The following is a 26,916-nucleotide window of genomic DNA, read 5'->3' as shown; positions in this document are numbered from 1 at the left end:
AAGATGGGAACCCCAGATATTTATCAAACTTTACAATCATGCTCCGTTTCCCCCATCAACACCTGGAAATGTGCCAGGGACAGATATACTTTCAAGAACACTATTAAAACAGTGAGCTAATTGCAGGTCTTCATCTAGTCCTATTACATTGCTGCCTCCATTGCTCTGGCAATCATCAGTTTGACATCTTAGTTTTTGCCTCTGCTCAGACACAACTGATTCCTTCTTCTTTTTCTTCATAAGCTTCTCTTCTTTGTTGAGGAGTTTTTGCTGCTTGTTTTTCATCATGGTCTGGATGCTCTGGTAAAACCTAGAAAGCAAAAGTTATTGGACCCGTGTCCACTTGAACAAAGTTAACTGTTATCTTCGCCAAAGACTTTACTCACCTTTCAATTCGTCTTAAATTCTCTTCCATCTTTTGATTGGCTATCCCAATTAAGAAATCTACATACTCATGCGAAACCAAGAGCTTGCCTTGGTTACCGAGCGGAACTTCCAGGCTGTGGGTAGAGCGGACTGCCTACGGATAGAAAATACGAGAGGTTAAAACTCTTTCAGTGCCATTGACCGCACAAGACGTTCAATGCATTAGAATGATGAATGATTTATGCTCTCAACCTTGTCCAAATGCTCTCATCCATTTGACCGAATGTGCTCGGATGGTCCGCAATGTTAGGATTAATTGTTGTTTCAGTCACGTGTACTCGTGTCCTCCATTCCGTTCTCTTCAAGTCGTTGAACGAAACTAGAATTAACTAATTGTCACCGTTTTGTTCAATCTGGTCAGATGACCACCACCGGAAAAAAATAGGACACTTGCTAAACAAATTAATCTTCAAGCAATGTAATGTGTGTGTGTGTTTTCCCCCCCAAAATGATAACTCAGGCTGTGAGAAGCAATCAAGGGCCCTTTCAGCCCTGTCAGTGTGGGGGTAGTGGCACGTTGGAATTGGATTTTTTTTTTTTAAATTAGTACATTAAAAGCCATTTTGACAAAAATGAAGCAAAATTTGAAAGTGAAATTAAAAATAGTAACTTCCTTTTGAGTAGGGCTCATGACACTTTTTCTTTCGGGTTAGGTCTTGGGCTCTTATATGTACCTCCAACTTTCGGTAGATCTCGGTGGAATGTTCAACCAAGGCTGTTTCGTTAAAATTTTCCTGGCAAACAGCCCGTTACCACAGCAACAGCCCGTGGCAAACTAAAGCTTTGCTTTTCTTTATCATCTTGAACATCTTAGGATGAAACACCTGCAAGACAATTACTTAATAGGTGATTTTGCCAGGCCGTGTGTGCAAAGTTTGAGTTTTCATGCATGACCCTCATACTTAGCGTTATCTTGGTGAACTGTGCGTTGCCACGGCAACAGCTTGTTGCAAAAACTTCATGTTTTAACATCATGAAGGCTGAAACACTCTTCCAAGTAAATATAAATTAGATCTGGTTATCCCGCGCTAAAACATTTACTTTCCTTTACCCAGTAGGTAGCGCTACCGCTAAATTGAAAAATAAGTTTGTAGATGTCTTCTGGCCTGGACTTTCATCAAATAATTTGGAGAAGATAGGATCATCTGGGTCAAATTACAGCAACGTTTATCGTCACAGCGAATGATCAGACTTTGTAACACCGTAATGGCCACGCCCTTCGCTGAAACGCCACAATGTTCAACGTAGGGCAATATCAAGATCTTGAGGCTTTTCTGACAAATTGTCAGACTCAACTGAGGGACTCTGTGTAGTTTATTGAAATTTAAAAAATAAGACATTTCTAGTCATCACTAGGTGCGCTATTTGTATAAAAAATCATATAGATGGCTTCATGTCGTGAATATTTATACGCATGTCAAGTTCAGGGTTTGTTTGGCGCATGTGCAGTGGAGAGATTAAATATTTCCTACTTTGCGAAAAAAGAATTATTGCGCCCAAATTTTGATGCCCCGCATATTATTTTTCCCCTGTTGTTGTCTCAAGTCGTAAAATGGCAAAGCCCAAGTTTGAAGTTAATCGGATAAATCCTCTCGAACAGGGGTCGGGAACCTGTGGCTCGCGAGCCATATATGGCTCTTTTGATGATTGCATCTGCTCTAGAACACGGGTGCAAAAGTATGACCCCTGTAAATGTGCAAAATGGGCCAAGATTAGACTTTGCTCACTCCCTGTTCATTTTAGACTGAGTGCAAAGGACTTTTTTTTGTATGTCGCAGGGTGCTACATATCCCACACCAATTTTCAGAGGTCAAGGTCAAACGTAAGTGGCCCAGTGGTCGACTGGTTATAGCCTTTTTGACTAAAGCCATATATATATATACAGTATATATATACATATATATACACCGTATTTTCACGACTATAAGGCGCCATTAAAAGTCTTAAATTTTCTCCAAAATGTACAGGACGCCGAGTTCCAAAGCCTACTGAGAGCACTTCTGGCCGACACGCTGTTTATACAGAGAAAAGGCGGACGTGAGTGATGACAGGCATGCGGAAATCCGCCAATGAGTGAAGGGTGGGCGTGTAAGAGGACTCGAAAGGCACGTCCCGAGCAGGTACCAGTCGCCAATGAGTGAAGGGTGGGCGGTTAAGAGGACGCGAAAGGCACGTCCCTAGCAGGTACCAGTCGCCAATGAATGAAGGGTGGGCATGTAAGAGGACGCTAAAGGCACGCCCCTAGCAGGTACCAGTCGCCAGTGAGTGAAGGGTGGGCGTGTAAGAGGACGCTAAAGGCACGCCCCAAGCATGCCGTATGTTTAAACTGGCTTATGTTTTACCATGCCTGGCTGCGCCCAATAATACAGTGCGTTTTGTGTATGTGTCAAATACAGAAATAGCACCCGTGACTGAGACTGCGCCCAACAATACGGTGCGCTGAATGGTCGTGAAAATACAGTATATACTGTATATATAATGTTTATTATATATATATATATATATATATATATACAGTAAACATTCCCATCTCCGGAATAAAAACCTATGCATTAACATTTTGATTACAATATTACATGTTATCGGGATCTTACGTAAGCGGAAATTCCACTAGCCGTAACCCGGAGGGAGACGGAAGGCTGTGGGAGCTTAGATACACGCAATGCCCACCCGATGCGACGGCAAGACACGACGGAAGACACGTTTTCACTTTGCCTTTTTCTATTATCAGATCAGAAACAACCACGTGTAAGTGACTTTTTATTGGCGTGCATTTTACTGGAATTGCAAAAGATTTAAACTTAATTCACTTGCGGCACTAGCTTAAAAAGCAGTGCCCACTCGACACGACTGAAGAAACGTGTTCGCTTCGCCGTTTTCATTCATCAGATCCGAAACAACGACGTGTAAGTGAGTGTTTATTGGCATGCGTTTTATTGTAATTGTGAATGATTTTAACTTTATTCACTTACGTCTCGTAGATCGCGGCACGAGCTTAAAAAGCAGCGTCCACTCGACACAACGGAAGAAACGTGTTTGCTTCGCCGTTTTCATTCATCAGATTCGAAACGACGACGTGTAAGTGACTTTTTATTGCCGTGTGTTTTACTGCAATTGCGAAAGATTTTAACTTTATTCACTTGCGTCCTCTAGATCATGGCATCGAAACGTAGAATAACTGTAATGACTAGCGGAGCGAGTGAAATGCATCCGTTTTAGCGAGGCTGGACACAAAGTAAAAAGCATCCAGAAGACACTTGGAGTCGGAAAGACACAAATCTACGAAAAGTTTAAAAAACAAGGCATCGATTCAACTCCTGATGACAAGCCACCATCCAGCAAGGAAGCAATGCAAATGGCCACAAAAATGCTTCAGTATGCACAAGAATCACCAGACATCAGTGATCAATGGGACGGTTACTTGCAACTAGCAAGAAAACTGTATGACACGCAGGCAAACATTGTCATAAACCAACGAATGCATCCCAAAAAACAATCCAAAATAGACAGATGTTTTCCCAAGACAGAAAAAAATAAACATTAAAATACTGTGTGTATTGTACTGTTGTGATTTTTTTTGGATACACCTGTATTGCAGTTTTTGTTATATAAATCGTTTTTGGACTATATTTTTGCATTTTATTGATTGTGTTGTTACACATGTATTTTGTCAACATACTTGCAGGTTCATAAAGGACATGTACCATGCTCATTTCCCAAATGAGGAATTTCTGTTATCAGGACAAATTGGACAGCGCAAACACGAGTCCGTACTACAATACATTACAATACATGCTGATTTATATAGCGCTTTCACAACAGCGGCAGCTGTAACAAAGCGTACTAGAGAATGTTTACTATATATATATATATATATATATATATATATACAGTAAATATTCTCTAGTACGGACTCGTGTTTGCTTGACATGATGACAAAGTACAGGCCTCTGCTGCTGGCCACAAATCTTGAGATTAGGGTTCCTCTTTGAGGGCACTTGATAGCCTTCAGGGACTTTTACCAGGTGGCGGAGGCAAGAAAACTCTCGGGCGGCTGTTAATTAACCAAGGGGAGATATGACCCAAACTTCACCCTACATTCTTTGTTTTAAGTACTTTAGCAGTTGTTTAGGACAGAGACTAGTATCAATAGGACTCATAGCAAGGTGAAATTCCTCAACAGTGTTCTACGACTACTTCTAGTGGAATAATTCCTTAACACAACGCAGGTTCCATGGTGAAGGGCCCCAGGCTTCCAGATCAGAGGAGGAGGTCATACCAGACATTGGGAGGCAAGCCCCAAAGAATGCAGATGATGAGATTGTAAGGCCAGCCCCAATGAATGAAATGCTGAGCGAGGCAGCAACTGACCTGAAAGCTAAGATCATGATGGCGAGAATGAAAGCTGGGCAACCTAGAAACCGTTTACAACGGCTATGTGAAGTACCACCTGAAAGTCTCATGGAAAGTGTGAATGCAGCACTTAGGGCGATCCCTACCGTAACGATCACGGAAACCAATGAGCTGATATACGCTTCAGCATCACTGCTCCTAGAGATGCTTGGCTATAAGAGCAACCATGGAAGCCATGATACGTTACCCACCATGGAAAAGACGGTTGGAGGCTAAGATCAAGGCGGCTCGCAAAGATGTGAGTCAATTGACGGAGGCCCAGAGAGGTGTGATGAAAAGGCCGATACCCGAGAGGTACATCGAGATGACCATAACTGAAGCACTCGAAACTGCCAAACAAAGGCTCAAAGCCCTGTCCAGTCGCCTAAAGCGGTACATGAAAGAGAATGAGGCCAGACGAATAAACAGGCTGTTCGCAACACAACCTGCGAAAGTGTACGCCCAGTTGCAGGGTCCTAACAACAGAGCTGACCCACCAAGACTGGAAACTGAAAGGTACTGGAAAGGCATATGGGAGAAGGAGGTTGCACAATGGCTGGTGACCCTGAGAGAGGAGCACAGCAACCTCCCTGAACAGAACCCAGTTACCATAACAGTGGCAGACATACAGGAAAGATTCTCAGAGATGAAGAACTGGACAGCACCAGGCCCGGACAAAGTCCACACCTACTGGCTAAAGAAACTCACAGCACTCTATGAGCGCCAAGCAGCACAAATGAACCAGCTGCTGAGGGATGGGACTCACCCAGGATGGCTAACTGAAGGGCGAACGATCCTGATCATGAAGGATCCCTCAAAGGGTGCAGTCCCATCCAACTATCGGCCAATAACCTGTCTCTCCACAACATGGAAGCTCATGTCAGGCATCATTGCGGCTAAGATAAGTGGACACATGGATCAATACATGAGCGAAGCACAGAAGGGCATTGGTAGAGATACCAGAGGGGCCAAACATCAGCTCCTGGTTGACAGAACAGTCGCACAAGACTGCAGGTCCCGACGTACCAACCTGTGCACAGCCTGGATTGATTACAAGAAAGCCTATGACTCGATGCCACATACATGGATCACTGAATGCTTGGAGTTGTATAAGGTGAACAGGACCCTAAGAGCCTTCGTTGCGAACTCGATGAGGATGTGGAAAACCACACTTGAAGCCAATGGCAAGCCACTTACCCAAGTGTCCATCAAATGCGGCATATACCAAGGTGATGCACTCTCCCCACTGCTGTTCTGCATAGGACTGAACCCCCTAAGCCAAGTAATCACCAAGACAGGCTATGGATACCGCATCAGAAATGGAGCTACGATCAGTCACCTCCTCTACATGGATGACATAAAGCTGTATGCTAAGAGCGAAAGGGACATAGACTCCCTGATCCACACAACCAGGATCTACAGCAGCGACATCGGGATGTCATTCGGGCTTGAGAAATGTAGTCGGATGGTGACTAAGAGAGGAAAGGTAGTCCGCACTGAAGGGGTCTCACTCCCTGAAGGAACAATAGCAGACATTGAGGACAGCTACAAGTACCTCGGTATACCACAAGCCAATGGCAACCTCGAACTGGCAACAAGGAAAGCGGCTACGGCCAAATACCTCCAGCGAGTGAGGCAAGTCCTAAGAAGCCAGCTCAATGGCAAGAATAAGACCCGGGCAATAAACAGCTATGCCCTGCCAGTGATCAGATACCCTGCAGGAATAATAAGGTGCCCAAAGGAAGAGATTCAGACCACGGACGTTAAGACCCGAAAGCTCCTAACCATGCATGGAGGGTTCCATCCCAAATCCAGCACCCTGAGACTGTACGCAAGCCGAAAGGAAGGAGGCCGTGGACTAGTGAGTGTGAGAGCCACTGTCCAGGATGAAACATCCAAGATCCATGAATACATCAAGGAGAAGGCTCCAACGGATGACGTACTCAGAGAATGTCTCAGACAATGGGGAACAGAAGATGAGGCGCTGGAAGAGGGACCATCATGGGAGGACAAGCCCCTACACGGGATGTACCACCGGACCATAACTGAAGTGGCCGATCTCAACAAGTCCTATCAGTGGCTAGAGAGGGCTGGCCTGAAGGACAGCACAGAGGCACTCATCCTGGCTGCTCAGGAGCAGGCCCTGAGCACCAGAGCCATTGAGGCCCAGATATACCACACCAGACAAGACCCAAGGTGTAGGTTGTGCAAAGAGGCACCTGAGACGATCCAACACATAACTGCAGGGTGTAAGATGCTGGCAGGGAAAGCCTACATGGAACGCCATAACCAGGTGGCTGGCATAGTCTACCGAAACATCTGTGCGGAGTATGGACTGGAAACCCCAAGGTCAAAATGGGAAACACCTCAGAAGGTGGTGGAGAATGACAGAGCGAAGATCCTGTGGGACTTCCAGATCCACACTGACAAGATGGTAATGGCGAACCAACCAGATTTCGTGATCATAGATAAAGGGCAGAGGAAAGCCGTTGTAGTGGATGTAGCGGTCCCAAGTGATGGAAACATCAGAAAGAAGGAACATGAGAAACTCGAGAAATACCAAGGGCTCAGAGAGGAGCTGGAGAGAGCCTGGAAGGTAAAGGTGACAGTCGTGCCTGTGGTGGTCGGAGCACTCGGGGTAGTGACTCCCAAACTAGATGAGTGGTTGCAACAGATCCCGGGAACAACATCGGACATCTCAGTCCAGAAATGTGCAGTGCTGGGAACAGCAAGGATACTGCGCAGAACCCTCAAGCTTCCTGGCCTCTGGTAGAGGACCCGAGCTGAATGAGGGACGGACACCACCCCAGGGGTGAGATATCTGTATATATCTTCTCCTTTCGGCTTGTCACTTTTCAGGGGTTGCCACAGCAAGTCATTAATTTCCATCTTTCCCTGTTGTCCGCATCCTCTACTCTGACTCCAACTACCTGCATGTCTTCCCTCACTGCATCCATGAATCTCCTCTTTGGCCTTCCTCTCTGTCTCTTACCTGGTAGCTCCATCTCTAACATTCTCCTTCCATGTATCCACTGTCCCTCCTCTGTACATCCATCCATCCATTTTCCGAACCGCTTGATCCTCACTAGGGTCGCGGGGGGTGCTGGAGCCTATCCCAGCCGTCTTCGGGCAGTAGGCGGGGGACACCCTGAATCAGTTGCCAGCCAATCGCAGGGCACACAGAGACGAACAACCATCCAAGCCCACACTCACACCTAGGGACAATTTAGAGCGTCCAATCAACCTGCTACGCATGTTTTTGGAATGTGGGAGGAAACCGGAGCACCCGGAGAAAACCCACGCAGGCCCGGGGAGAACATGCAAACTCCACACAGGGAGGCCGGAGCTGGAATCGAACCCGGTACCTCTGCACTGTGAAGCCAACGTGCTAACCACTGGACTACCGGGCCGCCTCCTCTGTACATGTCCAAACCATCTCAGTCTGGGCTCACTAACTTTTTCTCCAAACTTTCCTGTCTGAGTTGTCCCTCTGATGACCTCATTTCTGATCCTGTCCATCCTTGTCACTCCTAAGGAGAATCTCAGCATCTTTAACTCAGCCACCTCTAACTCTGCCTCCTGTCTTTTGCCTATTGCTAGTGTCTCTCGACTGTCCTGTAAACTTTTCCCTTCACCTTAGCTGACACTCTTCTATCACAAATCACTCCTGACACTTTTCTCCAGCTGTTCCATCCTGCCTGCACTCTATTCTTCACTTCTCTTCCACAGTCTCCGCTGCTCTGCACCGTTGATCCTAAGTACTTAAATGCCTGTACCTTCGCCACCTCTGCTCCCTGTAACCTCACCGTTCCACTGGTCTCCCTTTCATTTATGCTCATGTACTCTGTCTTACTATGACTGACCTTCATTCCTTTTCTCTCTCGTGCAAACCTCCACCTTTCTAGGTTTTCTTGTAGCTGCTGCCTACTCACTACAGATCACAATGTCATCTGCAAACATCATAGTCCAGGGAGACTCCTGTCCGACCTCATCTATCCATCACCAAAGCAAACAAGAAGGGGCTCAGGGCCGATCCTTGATGCAGTCCAACCTCCACCTCAAAGTCTTCTGTCCGTCCAACTGAACACCTCACCACTGTTGTACTCTTCTCATACATGTCCTGCACCAACCTAACGTACTTCTCTGCAACCCCTGACTTCCTCATACACAGTCATCTCGTTACCTCTGCGTCCCGCATCCTAGACGCACAATTTTCCCGCGGGATGCACAGTTCCAAATAATGTGCGTTTTTGGGACACAAGGAAATTTCTCAGTCAAAACAAACACAGGCCAGCGATCCCCGGCCATGCAGCAGACGTGTTTATGATCAGTCATTTAAGGATGATTAGACAATTAAGGATGGAAGAGACCTGCTTTTGTTCTTATAAGCCCCCTCTCGTCTCTCTCTCTCTCTCTCAGCCACACGCGCACACACACTAGCACGCATCGTAAACAACACTTAGACACCGATTAAAGATCAAAGAGTAACACACATGATAAGACAGAAAGAAGATGCACAGCCAATCAACATGGCTTTGCATCTTCTCAGCCCCCCTCACCCCACATGTACTGTACAGAATATGTTGCTCTATGTGACTCACTGTTGTTTTGCTGACTTTCGCTGCTCCTCGCGGACCATTTGCGGACTTAAAAAAAAACCACATTTGTTTTTATGAATATGTTTGAAAAAAAATCCGCTGAAGCCGTGATAAACGAACCGCGAAATAGCGAGGGATCACTGTATAGGCTAATTGCTATGAAAAATATGATGAAACAGGATTGGTTATTCTATAATTTACTGGTTGTAGCATGATAACTTTATGAATAAAACATTCGTCACAAGGTGTAATATTGCTAATGTTAACTGTTGATAGAACTAATGATGACATGTGTTAGATTATTTTATCAAATTGATAGTAGATTACACATGCGTCGTCTTGGGAAGAGGATGTCAAGCCTCATCAATACTTACCTGTATTAATGATTACCAGTAAATTAATCTTTCCAGTGTGGGATTGGAAAAAATACTAAGATTTTGTGGTATGTTGTATTCATGATGCCATATGAGTACAACAATTTTTGATCCATTTATTTTATTGAATAAACCTGGAGTAAACAGCTGCTGATGTAATGTTCATTGTTAATGCATAGTTTTCAAACATTTACCCTTGAAACATTATACTTTTGAGTTTCAGAATTCTTGATTATGAATATCAGTCAAAATAGAAAAATGGGTTCCCATGATGAATGTTTACGGAACCCAAAATGAGTTACCGTGGTTTCCCATTGGGTAATCCGACGGAACCGAAAAACGGTTACCGTGAATTTCTGAAATCCTCAGGCCTGCTACTGAATTATTTAAATTTTTGCAGCATTTGTTTATAATTGTATGTATATGTTGTTGTTTGTGTTATGATCATATGATATGAATTGATTAAGTAGACCATTTCAGAATTCAACATTTGGGACTCTCGAAATGCATAATGGGACTTGTACTTTTCTGATCAGCGAGTCCCTGGGACTCGCTGGTGGTAAACTGTAAAACTATCATTGCATACAGAACCACAATTCCTCTCTTGGCACCCTGTCATAAGCCTTCTCGATATCTACAAATACACAGTGTACCTCCTTCCTACCTTCCCTGTACTTTTCCATCAGCATCCTCAGGGCAAATATTGCATCTGTGGTGCTCTTCCTTGGCATGAAACCATACTGCTGTTCACAAATCTCCACTTCCTGTCTCAACCTGGCTTCAACTATTCTTTTCCAAACCTTCATTGTATGGCTCATCAACTTTATCCCCCTGTAGTTGCTACAACTCTGTACATCGCCCTTCTTATAAATTGGTACCAGGACATTCTTCCTCCACTCATCAGGAATCTTGTTTGTGTCTAATATTCTATTAAACAACCTAGTCAGAAAATCAACTGACATGGACAGTCTGCGACTGGAATAATAATAATACATTTTATTTATAAGTGCCTTTCAAGACACCCAAGGACACTTTACAATCAGGAACAAAAACAATAAAACACAGAACGGGTTGAGCAGCGGCAGCCAGACGCGCCAGCGTTCACTCAACCCCGAAAGTCGGAAGAAACAACAGGGGAGGGAGAGGGGGGGAAAAACATGCTCGAACTATCCTCATTTTGAGGATAGTTTGAGTTAGGCAAAAAAAAAAAAAAACTCCTGCACAAGCAAATGACAATTACAACAGGTCACAACACATGAACAATGAAGGCGGTGATACAAGGGAGTGTATGCGCGTGTGATCGTCTGGTTGTGTGTGTGTGACAGGCCTAGCTGCTACAGGTATGTCAAGGTCATCTCATGGAGACGGTCCTGGCTTATCATACTATGGCCGAGAAGGAGGGGGTGATGGTAGGGCACTAGCTTCCATGAGTACTTTCATCAGGGGAAGGTCGAGATAGCAGATGTTGTTTTTGGTAGCAGGCAGCCCCAGAATTCCAGACAGCCTTGAAGCCTGTGGCTTGTGTCTCTCAAACGGCGTCGATCAGACAAATCCGTAATTTATTTAAATATTTGAGCACAAATTCCAGTTTCACCAAGTTGTTGCCCATTTTGCAGTGCCGTTCCAAAGCCGCATCAGTTTGCGGTTGAGCACAGTCTGAGTCTGAGTGTTGGACATCTACTACATGCCTAGCATATTTTTCCTTTATAATCACCCCTACTCCATTCCTCTTCCCATCTAAACCATGGTAGAACAGCTTGTAGCCTCCTCCAATGTTTCTAGCCTTGCTGCCCTGCCACTTTGTCTCCTGAACACACAGAATATCTACTCTTCTCCTCTCCATCATATCAGCTAATTCTCTGCCTTTCCCTGTCCTTGTACCTACATTCAGAGTTCATAGCCTCAGACCAATAATTCTAACCTTCCTCTTTTCCCTCATTTCCTGCACCAATCGTCCTCCTCTTCTTTGTCCTCTTCTTCTTTGACCAACAGAAGTCCAATTTCCAACAGCACCCTGTCGGTCAGGGGTCGGGAACCTTTTTGACTAAGAGAGGCATAAAAGCAAAATATTTGGGAATGTATTTCAGTGAGAGCCATATATATACATATATACAGTGCTGTTCAAAATAATAGCAGTGCAATGTGACTAACCAGAATATCCCTGGTTTTTAGTATATTTTTTATTGTTACATGCCAGACAAGTTGGTAGGTGCAGTAGATTCTCAGAAAACAAACAAGACCCAGCATTCATAATCGGCACGCTCCGAAGGCTGTGCAATTGGGCAAATAGTTCAAAGGGGCGTGTTCAAAAAATAGCAGTGTCTGCTGTTGACTGTACAAACTCAAAACTATTTTGTATTTCCAAAGAAAAGGTAGGATTTAGCAATCCTAATATTTAGTTGCATGACCAAAGTTTTTTTATAACTGCTTCACATCTGTGTGGCATAGAGTCAACCAACTTGTGGCACCTTTCAGTTGTTATTTCACTCCATGATTGCTTAACAAAATTCCACAATTCATTTACATTTCTTGGTTTTGCTTCACAAACAACATTTTTGATATTGGATTGGATTGCTTTATTGTCATTACACATCCGTGCAACAAAATGATTACTTAACAAGCACGCTCTGCACAAGAAACATGAAAAAACAATGACGTACATGGGATACAGTGCAAAGGGCCTGTCGGTACACGCTATGTAAAGCACCCCGAGATCTTAGTACAGGAAAGGAAACCACTAGGGAGGGAGAGGTTAAAAAAACCATCGCTCGAACTATCCTCTTTCTGAGGATAATTAGGGTCTAGGAGAAAAAATACCTAAGCACAGAAACAAGCATATGACAGTTACAACAAGTCACAAGACATAACATGTAATGAGGGAATGGGTGGAAAGGGGGCGGGGGCGACGCGGCCTGTCCGACCAGCTGCTCAGCCAATTGCCGAGCGCTCCGCAGATCAGGTTCACGTCACGGGGGAAAAACAGGAACAATGAAGGTGGTGATTTCAAGGGTGTGTATGCGCGTGTAATTGTCTGGTTGTGTGTACATATTCAGGCCGCAGCTGCTTCGTCAAGGTCTGCTCATGGAGAGAGTCCTGGCTTATCAGTCCATGGCCGAGAAGGAGGGGGTGGTGGTAGGGCACTAGCTTTCATGCGTGCATTCTTCCAGCGGAGATAGCAGATGTTTTGGGAACGGCTGCCAACAATTCCAGACAGCCTTTGAATCCGTGGTCTGTGTCTCTTCAATGGCGCTGATCAGCCAAATCCGCGATTTCTTTTGTGAGAGAGAGTGCGGATGCCAACTTCTCCAAGATGTTCCCCATCCACAGTTTGAGTCTGAGTGTTGGACATCCGCAATAATCAATCCTTGAAGACCGGCGGCCTCTTCGCTTCCAATAAAGCCGCTCCCGTCGGTTGAATTTTACAATAGATCAGGAAACTGCTAACACCAAACAGCAGCACACCTGCTATCAGAAGGCCGATTATGTAGATGTCTTCCTCATCCTCAACGGACAGTATTGACAGACACACCATACTCCACTTCCTCCAGGGATCTAGGGTGTACCCAGCAGCAAATGTCCCAGAGGAGCAAGTAGGCTCCCCACTGCCTGCTCTTCTCGTCAAGAAAATTTTGTCGATGGCATCGAGAGACCAGCCAACTAATTCCATGGTTTGTTTTAGGATGAATATACGGCAGGAGGATAGTAAAAGTCATACAAAGACAGCACAAAGACTGAGTGGCGAGCAGGCCGCCTTCGTCGAGAGCCAAGCAGAAATATCACCCCACAAGTTCTCGATTGGATTGAGATCTGGGGATTGGGCTGGCCACTCCATAACATTAATTTTATTGGTTTGGAACCAAAACTTTGCTCGTCTACTGGTGTCGTTGGGGTGATTGTCTTGTTGAAACACCCATTTCAAGGGCATGTCCTCTTCAGCATAAGGCAAGTATCTTGACATACACAAATTGATCCAAGATCCCTGGTATGCAATAAATGGGCCCAACACCAGAGTAGGAGAAACATGCCCAGACCATGATACTTGCACCACCATGCTTCACTGTCTTCAATGTGTACTGAGGTTTGAATTCAGAGTTTGGGGGGTCGTCTCACACACGGTCTGTGGCCCCTGGACCCAAAAAGGACAATTTTACTTTTTTCAGTCCACAAAATGTTCCTTCATTTTTCTTTAGGCCAGTTGATGTGTTCTTTGGCGAATTGTAACCTCTTCTGCACATGCCTTTTTTGTAACAGAGGGACTTTGCATGGGATTCTTGAAAATAAATTTGCTTCACACAGACGTCTTCCAACTGTCACAGCACTTACAGGTAACTGCAGACTGTGTTTGATCATCCTGGAGCTGATCATTGGCCATTCTAGTTATTCTCCGGTCCATTTTAATAGTTTTCTTCCATTTTCTTCCACATGTCTCTGGTTTTTCCACCCATTTTAGGGCATTGGAGATCATTTTAGCTGAACAGCCAACAATTTTTTGCACCTTTTTATAGGTTCTTCCCTTTCCAATCAACCTTTTAATCAAAGAACGCTGTTCTTTGGAGCAGTCTTGAACGACCCATTTTCCTCGAATGCATGTTCAACCTGTGCTGGCTTCATCATCCTTAAATAGGCGCCACCTGATTCACACCTGTTTTTGTTTTTTTTTCTTCCCCAAAATTGATGAACTCAGAGATCGGTTGCCACACTGCTATTTTTTTAACACACCCCTTTGAACTATTTGCCCAATTGCACAGCCTTCAGAGTGTGCCTTTTATGAATGCTGGGTCTTGTTTGTTTTCTGAGAATCTACTGCACCTACTGGATACTTGTCTGGCATGTAACAAAAAGAAATATACTAATAACCAGGGATATTCTGGTTAGTGACATTGCACTGCTATTATTTTGAACAAAGCTGTATATATACAGTATAACTATTTTAAAAGTGATTTCAACAAAATGGCAGTATAATAAGCCTCTGAACGTATTTTTAAAAATAATTTTGTGATAATACTCACCATTAATGTGAATGGTTTTCCATTCCTGACGACTGCTAAAATCCAGCAAAACTGTCGGAATGAAAGTCATCTTGCCGGGTCCATACGCGAAGTTGCTGCTCAGTAGCTTGCACGCTTCCTTTCTGCTAGCAAAGTGCCGCTTCACATTCGACTGCTTCATCGATGGTATTTTGTCATTTTATCAAATTCGACACACCGCAGAACCTGTTCTCTCCACAAAGGCGAATCCTTCGGTCCATTCGTCCTGAAGTGTACCATACTCGTTATCTTTTCTTCTTTTCGCCATCTTATTCGTTTAGGATTAGTTTTGAGCTCATGATCGAGCAGGCTGAATCAAAAGGGGGCGTTTCCGTAGCAACGGCCAACGTTGGCCAGTATTATCCAATCAAAATTGCTCTTGGAGCCAACTGCTGCCCTCACCAGGAAATGAACAGTTTAAAAAAAATCGATGGATGGATTAAACAAGCGAGAATATTTTGTTTTAACTGCGAGCCAGATGCAATCATCAAAAGAGCCACCTCTGGCTCACGAGCCATAGGTTCCCGACCCCTGCGTTAGAGCGTCGACCTCACAGTGCAGAGGTGCAGGGTTCGTTTCCGGCTCTGTTCTCCCTGTGCTTGCGTGGGTTTTCTCTGGGTATTCCGGTTTCCTTCCACGTTCCAAAAACATGCATAGCAGGTTAATGGAACACTAAATTGTCCCTAGGTGTGAGTGTGATCGTGGATGGTTGTTTGACTATGCAATTGGCTGGCGACTGGTTCAGGGTGTCCCCCGCCTGCTGCCCGAAAACAGCTCAGATATAATCTGAGTATAATATATAATCCCGATACAAACCAAAAGTTGTAAAAATATCACGGTTAAGGGTAAAGTATGAGCCTTAATGGAGACTTCTTTCTTCTTACTTTTTTCTTTTCTGATTGATATAAAAATGATTTATTAGATACAATCACATAACGGGGTAGGACTAGATAAGTTTTTTACTTCTTCCTACTCCCTTGAACATAATAACTGTGTTGTATGAAGATTGATTTCTTTCTTTTTTTATCTACCTTATTTTCTGTCAAATTATTACTGTATATATGTTTTATGTTCAATAAACAAACAAAAAAAAAAAAAAAAAAAAAAAAAAGATAGGCTCCAGCTCCCGCCACAACCCTTGTGAGGATACAGCAGATCAGAAAATGGATGGATGGATGGAAGGTCAACCATACCAGAATTTTTCCCCCACTCTAGGTGGCGCTGCAGAGCCATGTTTTCAAAGTTTGATTAGTTTTCATGCATGTTTAGATCCCTTAAAATGTGATTATTTTTGGTATAAAAATAATAAAACAAAAAAATTGTCGCTGATTGTGGAGAGCAGGGGTCTCCAACTCTGGGCCTGGAGGGCTCCTGTCCTGCCCGTTTTCCAGCTCTCCCAGGAGCCACACACTTCAAATAATCAGGATCGTTCTAATGCTGCTTCAGAGCTGGCTGATGAGTTGATTGTCTAGATCAGGTCTGTTGCAGCTGGGAGAGCCGGAAAACAGGCAGGACAGTAGCCCTCCAGGCCCCGAGTTGGAGACCCCTGGTGTAGAGGTATAGGATATCCTTTATTTGTCCCGCAATGGGGAAATTTACAGTCAGAGTTCAGAAAGGAAATCACTGGGTAGGGAGAGGGAAAAAAAAACCCACGCTCGAACTATCCTCTTCTGAGGATAATTTAAGTCCAGGATAAAAAAAAAGACCCTAGCACATAAGCATATGACAGTTACAACAAGTCACAAGACAGAACATGTAATGAGAGGGCGGATGGATGGGAAGGGGGGGGGGGGGCGACCGCAACGCAGCTTATCTGACCAGCTGCACGGTCACCGAGCGCTCTGCAGATAATTCTACGTCGCGGGGGAAAAAGAATGGAGCGATGAAGGCGGTGATGATAAGGATGTGTATGCACGTTTGATTGTCAGGTTGTGTATGTGTATGCGTGAACAGGCCGCAGCTGCTTCGTCGAGGTCTGCTCATGAAGACAGTCCTGGCTTATCGGTCCATGGCCGAGAAGGAGGGGGGTGATGGTGGGGGCACTAGCATCCGTGCATACATTCCATCCAGGGGAAAGGGGTCCAAATAGCATTGTTTGTTTTGGAGGGACGGCCGCCAACAACTTCAGGTGGCCTTGAGTCCGTGGCTGTATCCCTTCACTGGCGCAGATCAGCCAAATCCTCAATTCCTTTTTGAAGCGAGAATTCCAACTTCTCCATGTTGTTGTCGATCGTACGGAGACGCTCCAGAACCGCAATTGCGGTTGAGCTCAGTCACCGCTTGAGTCTGAGTGTTGGACATTCGCGCTAGACCATCGAGAATGACCGGCAGCTTCTTCACTTCCAATAAAGCTGCTCCCGTCGGTTGGATTTTGCGATGGAACAGGAAACTGCTAACACCAAACTACAGCATACCTGCTATCAGACGACCGATAATGTAGATGTCTTCCTCCTCCTCAACGGACAGTATTGACAGGCACACCATTCTCCGCTTCCTCCGTGGATCTAGGGTGTACCCGGCAGCAAATGTCCAGAGGGGCAAGCAGGCTCCCCACTGCCTGCTCTTCTCGTCGAGAAAAATTTGTCGATTGCATCAAGAGACCAGCGAACCAATTCCATGGTTTGTTTTTTAGGATGAAAAATACGGCGGAGGCTAGGAAAAGACAGCACAAAGACAGCACATAGACTAAGTGGCGAGCAAGGGAGGGGAGGGGGGGCCGGAGCAGGAGCAGGGCAAAAAAGCGTCCGCCTTCGTCGAGAGCCAAGCAGAAAAGTAAGTAAAAGTATACTCGCTAGAAGTGTCTGGGCAGTGTGGAATCGGTTCCCACTCAGTGACAATTTGGGTGTGAATGGTTGTTTGGCTCTACATGTGCCCTGCACCTAACTAATAACCAATTCAGGATTTACCCTGCTTTCTGCCCAAAGTCAGCACACACCACCCTGTTCAGGGTAAGCAGTGTTGAAAATGGTTGGATGGATAACAATTTCTCGAAAAAACAAATAGGGACCTCACAGCAAAAATTGTTGGCGCCCTGGTCATAATAGTAACAATTGCTAGAAAATCAAAAAGGGAGCCCACAAGAGTTCCTGTGGGGCCTTAGTATTAATCATTTTGAGAAAAGCAATAGAGACTTCGCAGAAGTCATTGCTTGGGGCCTAATAATAATAAAGTTTAAAATTTTAGAGCCCTGTGAGCTCAAATGGTTGCATCTGCCATTTCTAAAGCAATGCGGGTTTGTTTATTAAGAGTGACGCAATTTCGTTTTTGTGAATGTATCCTTACAGGCATAGCATGTTGTAACCTTTGCTGTATATTGGGTAATACAAGCAATTGTGGTTTTTTTTTTAATTAGAAGGTTTACAGTACCATGATGATCTTCCCGGTCTTGCTCAAAGTGAGACCAGAGTTCCTGAAGCCAGACTGGACAGCTGCTGAAAGCTAAACAGAAAAGACGCGTTAATGCAAAAACAAAGTTAATCTTACATTTTATGTTCGCCGAACTAGTTTGTTGCTGACGGGCGACGTGCTGATTCATGTATGTTGATGGAACACGATACATGCACTCTTCTCTCTCTTCTCCACTCTTAACGCACTGAATTATTTTGCGATTTTCATGCAGACTGGTTTGTTGCAACCATAAGACAAGCAGCTATGACACAAGCTTCATGTGTAATTTTAGAATGTGTCATTTCAAAACGGCAGCCACTCAAGAGTGAAGGCTCCATCTATTGATATATATGCACCGACGGCCGGCTGCCTCAAATGTATGTATTTTGCTTCCTCTTTCGAAATGATTGTCAGCCCCCGTAGCATTTCAATATGTCTTGCACAGCTTGGCAACTTGTTACGCTATTGGCGTTTTAACTAAGAAGAACAACAACAAAATTGCCAGTTGGAGCAGTTGCATATTTTGGGCCTGATCAATGCCATTGAGTCGCGAAACGTGTGACTGGCTGTGGGCTGTCATGTGACGAATAGAACCTCATTCCTCAGGCAGTTTAAGAAACATTGTAGCCTACTATTAGTTTGAAATGCATAATTATTATTAACAGAGATGAAAGTGGACTTTGCTGAAAATCCCAGAAAAAAATTATATATATATATATATATATATATATAATTTATGGATGGCTGTGGTGCATTCTGGTGATATCTGTGAACAAAATTCAGACAAAAATTGAAAGTAGATTTTCCACTTTTTATTTCTTACTCCTGATAATAATGGAAAGTAATACCTAAATAATAAATCACTTTTTTCAGTTCTGTGATTTAAACATGTTTTGATTTTTTTGCATTTTTCTTTGAAGAGCCACTGCAGTCAGACTCGGTCGGCTGTGGTCCTCTCCATTTGTATTCCTTTGCTTGCTTTGGTATCTCTACCAAACTCCTGTGCAAAATTGATGAGTCGAGGTGTAAACTCAGTGGCAGTGAGTGTTCTGCGGTGAATGACAGTGTCATCGCTTCTAAGTGAGCTTTTCTGTCCAGCATACTGACGTAGGGACGTGGTGGCTGAACCAGCTCAGAGCAGCTGCTACTGTCAAATATATTAGGTGCAGCTCCGTATGGCAGACTGGATGAAGCCTTGGAAGTTGTTCCTTCATTCAGGGCTTTGGTTGCACTGAACATTGCAGGAAGGTACTGGTTTGTTTGCATGGATTTCCTCATAGCATTGTGCTTCGCTTTCTTTGAGTGGGTTTTTAAATCCTTCTTCCCTGATGATCCGTACCTAAGGGTATCGTTGCACTAAATGCAGATAGCAAGCCCTGAAAGAATATGATAAGAATGAATGAAAAATAAATGCATGTTTTATTTCGGAAATGAAATCACAGACGCATAAAATTAAATATAAATACAATAAGTTTTAAAACTACAGTAAGAGATACGTCTGCACCATATCATGACACATAGGCAAAAGCAGTGGCACGGCATCCCAATTCTCCGGCAAGAAAGAGCCAGAAAGACAGTCCTAATAAACCAGGTGCATAATCAAGACAGATTGGCAGCAGGTGTGCAGCCAGCAAGAATGCTCAGCCCGCCACCTGCTGCCGAAACCGGAACATGACATTAACAGAGTAAAATAATGAACACAGCACATTACAAAACACGGACAGTCTTCTCCCTCGTACGCTTTGTTTTTTAAAGCCTTTTGAGGTGAAAGAGGAGAGAATCAAAATGACTTACCGGGTTTGTCGACTTTCCGAATGTAGTCAGACAAAAAATCTCCGTTCACGTCCTTTTCTTCGAGCCATAACCACTTGGACGTGTTCCTCACACACGCGGAAGTCTGCTTGTCTGTCTACCTGCTTGAACATTACGCACGAATAACTTTACATATAGCGCTCAAATACTCACTATTCAATTATTTATCTGGACTTTGAGGCTTCTGCTGTCGCCGAAATTTCGAAAGTCCAAGGTAGGGGAATGGTGGTTGTCGTAGCTTGTGTTTGCTGTTGTCGGAGCTTCTTCGATATCTGACGTCGGTTGCGTTGGCGTTGATTGGTTGAAACCAAAACGACGCTCGCATGCGTAAATGTTCGCGCTTAGGCACGTACAGCAGAGACCAACCGTGTTGTGGCGCGCTTTGCTCGAATGGTGTCGCTACAAGCAAAACAACGAACTCAAACGCGTGTTCATTCAATGTTGTCAACGAATACCCGGATTAATTTTAGGCAATTTAATTTCCCGGAGGAAAATTGAGGACAATTTTAAAAACCCGGAATTCTGGGAAAATCCGGAGGACTTTCATCTCTGTATTAATTATTGAGCCGTAGTGCAGAGGTACCGAGTCCAATTCCAGCTCCGGCCTCCCTGTGTTGAGTTTGCATGTTCTCCCCGGGCACGCGTGGGCGTGGGTGTTCTCCAGGTACTCCGGTTTCCTCCCACATTCCAAAAACATGCATGGCAGGCTGATTGAACACTTCAAATTGTCCCTAGGTAAGAGTGTGAACGTGGATGGTTGTTTGTCTGTGTACGCCCTGCGATTGGCCGGCAACCGGTTCAGGGTGTCCGCTGCCTACTGCCCGAAGGCAGCTGGGATAGACTCCACCACCCCCCGCGACCCTTGTGAGGATAAAGCGGATCGGAAAATGGATGGATGGATGGATGGATACTCGAGCCGTCTGCCGTATTGTTTTTCTTCCGGAAAACAAACCATGAAATTAGCTGGACTCTCAGCACTGTGGATAACATTTTTTCGACACAAAGAGCAGGATGTTTGCTGCTGGGTACACCTCAGATCCTTGGCAGAAGTGCAGTTTGGTTTGCTTGACTATACTGTCTGGAGTGCATGTGGAAGACATCTACATTACCGTATTGGCCCGAATATAAGACGGCCCTGATTATAAGATGACCACCTCTTTTTCAAGACTCAAGTTTGAAAAAAGACTTTTTGAACACCAAATTAATTTTTATACAGAAAATAGTTACAGTACATCTGAAACAAATGATTCTAACAATATATTTGAGAGAAAAAGCATGTTATTTTGCCTCATTCAAATCTTAATATCTGAACATTTAGATATGTAAATGAAAGTGCAATCACATTCGTAAATGAATGGCTTCTGGTTTTTGAAATGTAAATGACATCATAACTTCTCCTAAACTGCCGATTAACCTGGCCGATCTTCGACCCACTTTTCTCCAGATTGTCGCTACGTTTCTCCATTTTCGGTTATCTCTTCTATCATTTTCTTCTCTTTTCTTTCTTACCGCTATTTTTTATTTTTCTTCTTCGTGCTACCGCTATTTTTATTTTTTCTTCTTCGTGACAGGGGTTCGCTTTGGCCTGGGGAGTCAAGTTCAAGCATTCGCATCAATGGTATCCAGCGCCATCTAGCGTCGTGAATGGGTATATTGTCTAGACCCCGAATATAAGACGACCCCCACTTTTTCAGTCTTATTTCAATGCAAAAAAACACCGTCTTATATTCGGGCCAATACGGTATTGGTCTTTTAATAACAGGCATCCTGCTGTTTGTGATCCGGCAGTTTCCTGATTTATCGCAAAATTCAGACGGCCGAAGCCACTTCATTGGAAGGGAACAAGCTGCCGGCGTTTCTGGATGGTTTGGGACAGGTTCTCAACACTCAAGACTCATGCGTTGACCGAACCCAATCGCAAAGTGGATGCGGCGCTGGAGTCGCTTGGCATAATGGAAGAGAATGAGGAGTAGTTGGCCCGGCCTGGAAAATTTAATTTAAGTGAGGTTAATTGACACTAAAATAATACACAAATATTTGGAAATTTTGTAAAGTCCTGGATATAAGTTATTGTTTCAATAAAATATTTCCCAAATCTATCTCTAATCCCTGCTGATCTTACATCATACAACATGATGATGTGCCAGTTCCGACAACTATGTTTCAGCAAATATGGTCATGATGTACCACCCCAAAAAAGGATGAGACCAAATCTGTGCAGGTGCGACCAGCTGAAAAAGCTAGTCTATAGCCCGGTGTTTTGTTTCACCTATTTATTAACAGCCATTTTTCTCACCATTAGGTGTGCATCCTCTAGTGTCCGACACTGAACATGGAGCACAAATGGCTCAAACTTCAGCACAGCAGTTCCACAAGAGCTGGCCAGAGCAGACATCTGAAACGCAAACACATACCGGTACTCTGCATATATTCAAACATTCACTTCATTGAGTTGATGAACAGCTCGATGGCATTTAAAAAAAAAAGATACTCACCACATCATCAACTTTGCATTTTGAATGTGAGACAAAAAGCCAGACAAGATTTTTTTTCTGTGCAACACAGCTTTCGGGAGCCTAAAACAGATTAATAACCAAAACGAGGAAAGAGGAGATATCAGATTGTGAAACAGAGTATTTGGAAGAAGTTGCATTTTCTTTCGCTTGAGCCGACTTGAAAGACTATGAGACTACGGTTCCTGAAAAATGAGCTTTTTATAAGTGATAGGGATAATGTGGCTCAGCTCAACAAAGAGAGAGCTCTCTAATCACGGAATTTCTTCTGACCGTTTCCAAATGATAATCAAAACTCAGAAGATGAAAAAGTGATACATTTTTCACATTTCAATTTTGTGCTCTGATCAAAAATACACAATGGAGAAATGGGCCACATGAGTCAATCAGATTTTTATACTTAATAGGTGGGGTCTACATAACCTTGAAGTTTTGAAAATGAACAGATATGGGTAATAATGCGCTACATTTACGATGTGATTCAAGTCACTGTTTGGATGAAGAAAATCCATTACTTTTATGAGCGTATTTATGTCCGGGGAAAAATGGTACTTTTACCGCTTTACATTAAGTTATATTCCATTCACCACTTTTATTTGTACAGCATCCATCTATTTTTATTTGCACGGTCTACTTCTTAGGGATTCGTCTGTGACATTTCCTCCTCGGGTGCCGTTTCACCAGTTCACAATGTAAATACCGGTGACGTTTGACTCTAATTCAGCAATCAAACGTTTGAAAGCAATCATATCCCTGACACAAAGAAGTCACAGACCTGCCAATGTGAATCGTTTATGTGAAGAATGAGAAAAACAAGTTTAAATAGATTAAAATTTCCTGTTTTTGATGTCTTTATCCCCCAAGTTCAGGTAATGGATGGATGGATGCATAAATTTCTTTTTAATAATAAAAGGTCTTCCTTCAGGTCATTTCATGTTGCCAATCATCATGTGCTGCACTTGATTAGAGGTACATCGGAATCAAAATAGCATCTAATTTCTGAAAATGAAACATTAGTCCAGGGGTGGCCAACCAGTCAGAGACTAAGAGCCATTTTTTTTACTGTGACACTGCAAAGAGTCTCTCTCACACACGCACGCACACACACACACACGACCATGCACTCGCGCACATATGCATGCACGCCACGACGAGCAACAGCCTCAGCGCCGGAACTTAAATGAAACCTAGAGACACAAACACACAAATCTCCCCCCCCCCACCAGAGTTGTTTGTCTCTGTGTGCCCTGTGATCGGCTGTCAACCGGGTCAGGGTGTCCCCCACCTACTGCCCAAAGACGGCTGGGATACAGTGGCGGTTCTGGGGGGGGGGGGGGGCAATGCCCCTGTAGCACTGATTCTGCACCCCCCCCTGTGGCCCCCCCTTTAACATTCTAGTCGGACCCTTTGGTGCGCTGCGCCACTTAAAAATGAGCGGGAAAATGAGAAGTAGTCCGCAGAGAAGGAAATTACCACGACACGAGTGCTATTTGCGTGTGTGTGTGTGTGCGCATGTTTGCGTGTGCGTGTGTGTGTGTGTAACTTTTTTAGTCTCCCTTTTTATTTTAATTTTTATTTAACAGGATCAATATATAATACATTGCCTTTTAAATTTTGGATAATTGTATGCATGTAAAACATCTAGCTTCAGTTGCAATTTTTGTCCCCGGCAGGCTGGTACCATATCATCCCCTGGCTTGAATATCCTCAACAGATGGACACAGCGTATTGTTACGCTTGCAGATATTTTAGCCCTCCTAATACTGTTTTTTCTCATCACTGTAATGTTATGACTACAATTTCAAAGTTTGAAGAAATAAAAAGTCAAATAAGATTTCGAATCTGTCTTTTTAGCCCTGGGTTGAATGTGCCCCCCCCCCCCCCCATCAAAACCCCTGGCCCCAGCCCGGCCCCCTCAGTGAAATTGATCCAGAACCCCCACTGCTGGGATAGACTCCAGCACTCCCCCCCATCTCCCCCCGCGACCCTTGTGAGGATTAAGCGGGTCAGAAAATGGATGGATATTTTATATTTTGGTAGTGTGTACCATTTTTGGGCTACTCTACCCACCTCTGATGACAATGATTGATCTCACCCCAGTTCGTCCCTGCTAACAATGATAACAATGTGATTTCTACATTTGTCAGATAACTTCCGACATTTCCAAATTACAAAGAAAATTGTGTTTTTAACGTTAACTCAATCAACCGTATTCGGTAACATACAATCAATAAGAGCTCACTCACCGTGTCAATTACTGTAATGCGTCCGGAGCATGAACTGGTGGTGAAATACTCCTCGAAGCTATTGAGCAAAGACACCAAATGCTCAATATCTTCATCCACATTTCCCTTCTTACTTATGTCACATTTGTTCAGACACCGTTTCTTCCACTCACGAAAGGTTTTCTCCATTTGCAAAGATTGTGAAGAAGCCCAATACCACCATTGACTCAAAGCAAACGTAGTCTTAACTTCCTCACGTTTGTATTTAATGGTGGTTAGCAACAAGCGTTGAGTTTTATACCGCCATCTACCTCACGGGAGTGTCATCTATGGAATCTATCTGAGCGTGCTAAAGGCCTTAATTTACTATGCAAGCCATTGGCAACTTATCTGAGTAACTCTGAAACTGACTTCTCTTCCACAGCCATTCTGTTTGATCGCCCTCGGGGGTCTGCACGCTTCGATCGACACAACTCCTGCTCCTCATGTCTGCTGATGTAAAGCATTATAGCCAATCACTTAACTGGGTCCGCATCACGTGATTGGAGCAGTTTGTACTGAAAAACTGCATTCCGAAAAAAGGGCCAATGTGGAAAAGGACATGATAAAATAAAAACAGACGTTGTAAAATAAATAAATAAACAATAAGCAATTTTTTGTAATCTCATAAAAAATAAATAATAAGCTACTATTTTTAAATGTGAGACATTAAAATAATAATGATGAAGTATTTAATTTCAATAAAATTACAATAATTAGACATTAAAAATATTAAGAACATAATTTATATTACCTTATTTTACACATGAATGGTCATATAGCATATTTGTTATTTATCAAAATTGTATTTATATCAAATTATTTATTTATTTAATTGTGTCTCTTAAGCTTCCATAGTCATCAGGCAGGAACAAAAAAACAAACAAACAAAGGCAAGAGCGGAATTTTTATTTTCTGTAAAAAATCTGTGCCCTACGATTGGCTGATAACTGGTTCAGGGTGTGCCCCGCCTACTGCCCGAAGACAGCTGGCTGGGATAGGCTTCAGCCGATAAAGTGATCGGAAAATGGATGTAAATCTAAATGTGTTTGTTTTAAATGTGTAATTAACTGACTAGCAACTGGGATTGTTGCTGCAGCCCTCAGAAGAAAGCAATTGTCAGGAAAAGCATAATAGAACATTTGAACTTTATTTGGTGTAAATCAGTGGCATTTCAATTCCATCACTGTCAAATCGCAAAAATAAAACACAAGATCGCAACATAATAGGTGGCATTCCAGAGAGGCAGTGGCATTTTGGGCATTTGAGGATGAATCCCGTTATTACTAAAGTAAGAAATATCATTAAAACTTCATCTTCAAACACTGTATATTCACTCCAAACCTCCACACTTCAATATAGCATAGTTAACAATAAATAATCCATTTGTTATCTGAACCGCTTTATCCTCACGAGGCTCGCGAGCGTGGTGCACTCGGTTGACTTCAAATAGGAGGTGGAGTACACTCGAAACTGGTTGCTAACCAATCGCAGGGCACACATAGACAAACAAACATTCACACTCCCGTGAGTGGAGTCCACACCGATGGACAGTTTAGAGTCATCAATTAACCTACTGTGCATTTTATTTGGAATGTGAGAGGATAGTGGTGTAACTGGCGCCAATATTGAGTTGTTGGTTGCCATGACAATGAAAATACAATTTATTTAGGCTTGTTGTTTTAAGATATCCTTTTATTTGTCCCGCAATGGGGAGTTTTACAGTCAGAGTTCAGAAAGGAAAACACTGGGTAGGGAGAGGGGGAAAAAAAAAAAACCACGCTCGAACTATCCTCTTCTGAGGATAATTTAAGTCCAGGATAAAAAAAAGACCCTAGCACATAAATAAGCATATGACAGTTACAACAAGTCACAAGACATAACATCTAATGAGAGGGCGGATGAATGGGAAGGGGGAGGGGGAGGGGGGGGCGACCGCGATGCAGCCTATCTGACCAGCTGCACGGTCACCGAGCGCTCTGCAGATAATTCTTCGTCGCGGGGGGAAAAGAATGGAGCGACGAAGGCGGTGATGATAAGGATGTGTATGCGCGTGTGATTGTCTGGTTGTGTATGTGTATGCGTGAACAGGCCGCAGCTGCTTCGTCAAGGTCTGCTCATGA

General features: G+C 43.7%; 1 protein-coding gene and 1 long non-coding RNA gene across 5 annotated transcripts; both read right to left on the bottom strand.

The window, feature by feature from the left end:
• Positions 1-25,238, bottom strand: tyw3 (tRNA-yW synthesizing protein 3 homolog (S. cerevisiae)). 4 transcript variants are annotated; one of them, XM_086129771.1, is made up of 7 exons: positions 24,928-25,238; positions 24,776-24,833; positions 22,512-22,592; positions 22,313-22,411; positions 18,184-18,255; positions 387-520; positions 1-310 (listed from the first exon to the last, which is right to left on the bottom strand). In XM_086129771.1, exons 1-7 carry the CDS (start codon positions 24,975-24,977, stop codon positions 37-39), a joined length of 768 nt encoding a protein of 255 aa, XP_085985897.1. In that variant the 5' UTR covers positions 24,978-25,238; the 3' UTR covers positions 1-36. The 4 variants fall into 4 exon arrangements, with proteins under 4 accessions (XP_085985897.1, XP_085985896.1, XP_085985899.1 ...); XM_086129770.1 differs by having other exon boundaries at positions 24,776-25,238; XM_086129773.1 differs by lacking the exon at positions 22,512-22,592.
• LOC147195558 (uncharacterized) lies at positions 18,995-21,893 on the bottom strand. The gene is made up of 2 exons (XR_015102906.1): positions 19,999-21,893; positions 18,995-19,580 (listed from the first exon to the last, which is right to left on the bottom strand). It is a non-coding gene; the product is annotated as an uncharacterized LOC147195558 (long non-coding RNA).
• Positions 25,239-26,916: the final 1,678 nt, after the last annotated feature.

This window comes from Hippocampus guttulatus, chromosome 14 (genome assembly GCF_054856545.1).
Source record: "Hippocampus guttulatus isolate MCC_2025c chromosome 14, RoL_Hgut_1.0, whole genome shotgun sequence".
In the NCBI taxonomy this organism is placed as follows: Eukaryota; Metazoa; Chordata; class Actinopteri; order Syngnathiformes; family Syngnathidae; genus Hippocampus; species Hippocampus guttulatus.
The sequence above is the reverse complement of the archived record's forward strand: the minus strand, read 5'-3'. Positions and strand labels throughout refer to the sequence as shown.